Consider the following 6133-nt stretch of genomic DNA (forward strand, 5'->3'; position numbering starts at 1 on the left):
ATCCAGAGAGGGCGCACGCCGGCTGTGGGACACGGGGCAGGCCGCAGCCTCTCTGGCCTTAGATGCAGATGACCCTACCTGGCACTTGGCGTTCTCCACCTCGGCCGTCAGCCTCTGGATCATGCGGTTGAGCTCGTTGATCTCCTCCTTGGTGCGGCGCAGGGTCTCCCCGTGCCTGATCACCGTGGCCTTCATCTCCTCGCACTGGGGGAGGCAGGGACGCTCATGAGGCTCATGGGGGGAGGAAATCTCGTCCACTCAGGATAGCACAGGTTGGGCAGTGCTCAGCCTGTGCAACCATACATCAGGCCTGCTCTGCCACCCCACCTCAGAGAGGCGGTCCTTCTCTTACCGTCCTTAGGGATCGGAACCCCCAGGCAAAGACACGTCTTCTAACGGGTCCCTCGCACCCCTCCCGCTGCCACGTCTTGGCGACAGGTGTCCTGTGCCACTCACCTTGCTGCGGTACCAGGACTCAGCCTCAGCCCGACTGCGGGTGGCGATGTCGTCGTACTGAGCCTTAATCTCGGCGATGACGCAGTCCATGTTCAGCTCGCGGCTGTTGTCCATCTTGACGACGACCGAGGTGTCGGAGATGTGGGCGTGGAGCACACGGATCTCCTGCAGGGGGCAGAGGAGGGACAGCTCAGTTATCTGGGCTTTTCCTCACGCCCCGATGCCTGGAATCCCTTGGGCCCACCTGGAGCCAGCCTCTCATGTTGGGAGAAGCAAGCCTGGTGGAGTTGCACAGCTTCCTGTACACATAAAGAATCCCTTCTAAAGGAAAACACAGTCACTTCTCACGTGCCTGCTTCTGGAGGCACTCAGGCCCAAGTGAACCCAGGCTGCTTCCCGGAAGAAGCCAGAATGTTCCAGATGCTTCCCAGGGACCCAGACACAGCGTTGGGGCCTCTTCACATTCTCCTAGACCAGCCCCATAAAGGGAGGCTATTGGCTGCCTGAGAAAATCCTTGACCAGAGAGTTGGGTTCGAGACTGAGGCTGATGTGGCCTCTGTTGCCACCCAGTTTCTCCGAGGAGGGACACAGGGCAGCTCCCAAGGCCCAGCGCTTATTCTGGAACACTCATTCTCCTGCCTTTTACTCCGTTTGTTCATTTCTGGTCTCCTCTTTCTCCGCCTCCTTGCCCCCTCCCCCTTCGTGTTTCCTTCCAGCCTCCGGCCCGTGTTCACATCAGCAGGCCGGGTCATGCCTGTGCGGGTCTGGATGCGGACGCGGGATGGGAGCGTCTGCGCCCACCGTGGCCGAGAGGCCCCTCACCTCCTCATACAGCCGCCTCAGGAAGTCGATCTCCTGCGTCAGGGCCTCCACATTGGCCTCCAGGTCCGACTTGCGCAGGTAGGCACAGTCCACGTCCTGTGTGGGGTAGCAAGGGGCCATGAGGAGACTCTCCTCAGAGGGCTCTGAGGGCCTGGCTACGTGTGGCTGGGCGGAGGGGACAGGGTGGCTGGGACTGGGAGTAGGCGGGTCTTGGCAGGCTGGGTTCCACTCACCTTCTTTAGAACCACAAACTCGTTCTCGGCTGTTGCCCGAAGTGCAACTTCCTCTTCATACCTGAGGGAAAAGGGATACAGGACCTTGTCTGAATGGCTCCTGACCTTGACTGTGAGCTCACGTGGAGACGAGCCTGCTTCCTAGGCCTCTGCCTGCTCACCCCCTGCCCTTAAAAGGAAGGGCCGGGACTAGGGAGGTGTCAGGATGCAGGCCCCGGACTACAGGGGATGCCCTGGAGGACTGGAGCACCCACCCCTGCTTTGTGGCAGAGGCAAGAGGGTAGGATCTGGAAGCAGGGTGTGTGAGGCCAGGTGTCATTGTCTGTGTGGAAATGAACAGATCGACCATTTTAGAAAGGCGGAATGTAAAATTGGAAAAATAAAGTGTGTGCCAATTATTCACACGCCACAACAAAAATCCAGGTAGAATACCAGTCACCTGGGATGTTAGTGCAGGAATGAATGCCCTGTGCTCAAGCCCCTCATTTTACAGAAGAGGAACTGGAGACCAGAGAGGTTGCCCAGCTGCCTGAGCCCTTACAATGGAAGAGGAAGCACTCCAGCTATGGTCTTCTGCCTCACAGGGGGTGTCCTTTCACGAGGGTGATTCCAGACCAGGGGTCCCCAATCTCTGGGCCACTGACTGGTGGTCTATTAGGAACTGGGCTGCACAGCAGAAGGTGAGTGGTGAGCAAATGAGTGAAGCTTCATCTGTATTTACAGCTGCTCCTCATCACCTGTATCACTGCCTGAGCTCTGCCTCTGTCAGATCAATGGTGGCATTAGATTCTCATAGGAGTGTAAACCCTTTTGTGAACTGCGCATGTGAGGGATCTAGGTTGTACGCTCCTTATGAGAATCTAATGCCTGATGATCTGAGGTGGAACTCAGATGGTGATGCTAGCACCAGGGAGTGGCTGCAAATACAGACTAACATTAGCAGTGACATGTGACTGCACTGCACATCCCCCCCCCCCCGTCTGTGGAGAAATTGTCTTCTATGGAACTGGTTCCTAATGTCAAAAAGGTTGGGGAACTGAACTGCTGTTCTAGATTACTGGGCCCCAAGAAAAATGTCCCATCCATGTCCCTGCCATGAGTTTGTGAGGTTGCCCACTACCCACTTGGATTCCTTTGTGTAATATCTTGGCCACATCTCTGGTGTGTGTGTGTGTGTGTGTGTGTGTATGTGTGTGGTGGTGGTGGCAGCACACGTCTGCTTCTCTCACCTGGGTCTCTATCCTTTTTGTCTCTGAGTCCTCCCCAGCCCCACTTGGCTGCAGGTGGCAGGATCCTGTCTCTGTCGCTCCAACCAACCCCTTCTGCTCTGTGGGAGGCAGCTTAAAGACCCAGAAGGAGGGACAAGGAGATCCTGGGAAGGCCACGTGAGAACGCCCTGAAGGCAAGTGGCCTCTCCTCACAAGCAGACTCCCTTGAGTCCCCATATTCTCCAGCTCACATGCCACACCTTGGATTGGAAGGACTGGAACTGTGACTTGCAGGCCCTGCAAGGAAGGGACTCTGTGCACTGCTTGGCTCTGCGGTGTGAGCACCCAACCCAGTGTCTGGCTGGCCCCTGGTAGTGCTAGGTGAGCACCAGTTGAGGAAAAGAATAAATTTAAGAATGTCCATGCTGGGCACGGTGGCTCATGCCTGTAATCCCAGCACTTTGGGAAGCCGAGGGGAGAGGACTGCCTGAGCCCAGGAGTTCAAGATCAGCTTGGGCAACTTGGCAACTAGCCAGGTGTGGTGGCACACGCCTGTAGTTCTGGCTTCTTGGAAGGCTGAGGTGGAAGGATTGTCTGAGTCCAGCAGGTCAAGGCTGCAGTGGCTGTGAGCGTGCCACTGCACTCCAGCCTGGGCAACAGAGTGAGGCCCTGACTCCAAAAAAAAAAAGGGTCCAGGACCCTGAGGGCTGGTCGCAGAGGGACCAGGATGGATTCTTCTGAAGGGTGGATGGAGAAAAGGAGAGGTTGCCATTTCTCGAAACTACTGGTGGGGAGACAAGGTGAGCCTCCATCCCCCAGAGGTCCAGGACTCACCCAAGGACCCCTGATCCCCGAGGAAGGACAGGGGGTGCGGGTTCCCTCTGCTCTCAGGCAGGGAGCCCACCCACAGACTGGCCATTCCCTGGGCCCAGGGAACATCCACCAAGCCCCCCAGGCCCAGCACCCCGCCCCACACTCACTTCTTCTTGTAGCCCTCCAGCACCTCCTGCACGTGGTTGAGCTCCGAGGCCAGCCTCCCGCTGTCAGCCTCCACACACTCGGCCTCCCTCCGCAGCGTCTCGATGTAGCCCTCGAACAGTGGCTCCAGGTTGCTCTCGCAGCACTGGCGGTTCTGGTAGAACTGCCACTTGGTCTCCAGCAGCTTGTTCTGCTGCTCCAGGAAGCGCACCTGCCATGCAGAGGCAGAGCCTGAGAATCTCCTCTTGCAGGACCAGAAGGCAAGCGGGAGACCCCAGCACCAGGGACTGCAAGCCCCCAACACTCTGACCCAGAGTCCTCCTTGGTGGGGGCTATGCCACCTCGCTCAAAAACCACATCAGGGCTTGATCAGTTCACCACCTGGAAGTCCTTCCTGAGTGCTAACCTCAATCTCTTTGAAAGCAATTTACCTGGTGCCATGGAAACCACTTGCTAACAACATGCCCTTGGACAGGCGCATTCTCCCTCTGCAGAGTGGGAGGTTTAAGTTCACCTCACTGTGAGGATTAAATGAGCCCTGGTGCAGAAAGACACCTCTATACTGAACAGCAACTGCACCAGGCCTGGTGCCATTGTGCGTGTGCGAATGAACAGGGACCTTTTTAGAAAGGCAGACTATAAAATTGGAAAAATAAAGCATGTGCCAATGACTCAAACCCCACAACGACAATGCAGTTAGAATACTAGTCGCCCGGGATGTTAGTGCAGGAATGCCCTGTGCTCAAGCCCCTTATTTTACTGAAGAGGAATTGGAGGCCAGAGAGGTAACCTGGCTGCCTGATCCCTCACAGTGGCAGAGGAAGAGCTCCAGCTCTTATCTTCTGCCTCACAGGGGTTTTCCTCTCACTAGGGTAATTCTAGACTATTGGGCTCCAGGGAAAATGTCCCATCCATCTCCCTGCCTGGGGTTGGCCCACTACCTCACTCAGATTCCTTTGTCTAATAACTTGGCCATATCTCTGGTAATGCTTTCTTATGCTAGTCTTGGTTCTCATGTTGTTAGGAGTTCCAGATTTTCTGGCCCTTTGGGGTGGGTGTCTCTCTAGGTGACTTCTCCTTTGAGATTGACTTTGAAGAGCCATTTCCAGCCCTGGAACTGCTTTCTAGCTGGAAACATTTCTCCACGGCCCTCATGCCACTGCTACATGGTGGTTACCTGGATTCAGAGAAGGGGGCTGCAGACTTGGGCTGTTTGCTGCCTCTGCAAATGGCTTCAGTTGAGTCCAGACCATGTACTGCCTGACTCCCATAAGACCCACGAGGATGCAGACTGTTCTATTGCTCACCCTGGACCCTGAGCCCAAGCAGAGTGTCTTGGACAAACCACTCTGTCCCCCATTCAGTAGCCAAGTCACCAGTGGTGTAGAAACAGCTCTGTGCAGAGCTGAGATCACCTCCAGGTGGACCTCTGGGATCTACTTACTAGCCCTGTCTTGACACAGAGAGCACTCCCTTGGCATGTAGCCGTTATCTGCCTTCAAACACACAGAGCACCCACACGGTGGCCCTTTGCTCATGAGACGACATCACGTCTCGGGACTAAAGTCTCTGCCCCTCATTCTGCTTATAGTTTATGGCTTGTCTCCGCCATCAGAATGGCAACTCCCGATCCTGCTCTTGCCTTTATGTCTCTCTGTGTCTTAGAAACATGACGACCTTTCCCTTGACCTGGGAGCTCCCATGGGCAAGTCCTTGCTGCTGACCCTCCTGTCAGTGACCAGCCTGAGTCCTGCACATGGGCAGGGAAGGGATCAGGACGGGCGGGATCCAGGACACCCACCTTGTCGATGAAGGCGGCGAACCTGCTGTTGAGACACTTGATCTGCTCCTTCTCCTCGTGCTTGACGCACTGCGCGTTGGGGTCGATCTCCAGGTTGAGGGGCGTGAGGAGGCTCTCGTTGACCGACACGGTGGTGATGCAGGGGGGGCTGGGCCCGCACACGCCGCCGGAGCGGTAGCCGAAGCTGCGCCCGCAGGAGCCGGCGCGGAAGCCCCCGCAGACGCTGTGGCTGCCGAAGCCCCCGGGGAGGCCGCGGTAGCAGGGGATGCCGCGGTAGGGGGCGGCCGTGATGCAGCAGCGGCCGGGCCGGGGCCCGCAGGCTGAGGCGCAGGTCATGGAGCTGAAGCCACAGGTCATGATAGAGGCAGGGAAGTGTCTGAACAGTGGCGAGGTTGGCAGAGGATGGAGCCCAGGGCCTGTGCTCCCGGCCTGTGGCAGGCCCTTTTATGTGCTGGGGCAGCTGGTGTTAAAAGGGGTGGGGGAGAGGCAATAGCTGCGTTTTATTGGCTTGGCATCACCCCGGCCTCTTAAGCTGGAACCCCGCTTGCCTCTCCGGTGTGACTGTGTCAACAACCCCTGGTCACCGGCCCTGTTTCATCTTCAAAGTGGTTTACAAGCTTCCTCACAGCCTCTG

General features: G+C 56.9%; 1 protein-coding gene across 1 annotated transcript in view; it reads right to left on the reverse strand.

The window, feature by feature from the left end:
* LOC103262754 (keratin, type II cuticular Hb6) overlaps window positions 1-5913 on the reverse strand; it is a 14490-nt gene extending 8577 nt beyond the window's left edge. The window contains exons 1-6 of the mRNA XM_008060395.2: window positions 5500-5913; window positions 3701-3909; window positions 1513-1573; window positions 1280-1375; window positions 457-621; window positions 79-204 (exon numbers count right to left, since the gene is read on the reverse strand). Coding sequence (XP_008058586.2) covers window positions 79-204; window positions 457-621; window positions 1280-1375; window positions 1513-1573; window positions 3701-3909; window positions 5500-5856 — 1014 coding nt within the window. The 5' untranslated portion in view covers window positions 5857-5913. The remainder of the gene's footprint in view (window positions 1-78; window positions 205-456; window positions 622-1279; window positions 1376-1512; window positions 1574-3700; window positions 3910-5499) is intronic.
* Window positions 5914-6133: the final 220 nt, after the last annotated feature.

The sequence above is a fragment of the Carlito syrichta genome, unplaced genomic scaffold, assembly GCF_000164805.1.
Source record: "Carlito syrichta isolate Samal-C Ts95f unplaced genomic scaffold, Tarsius_syrichta-2.0.1 Scaffold304602, whole genome shotgun sequence".
Lineage (NCBI taxonomy): Eukaryota > Metazoa > Chordata > Mammalia > Primates > Tarsiidae > Carlito > Carlito syrichta.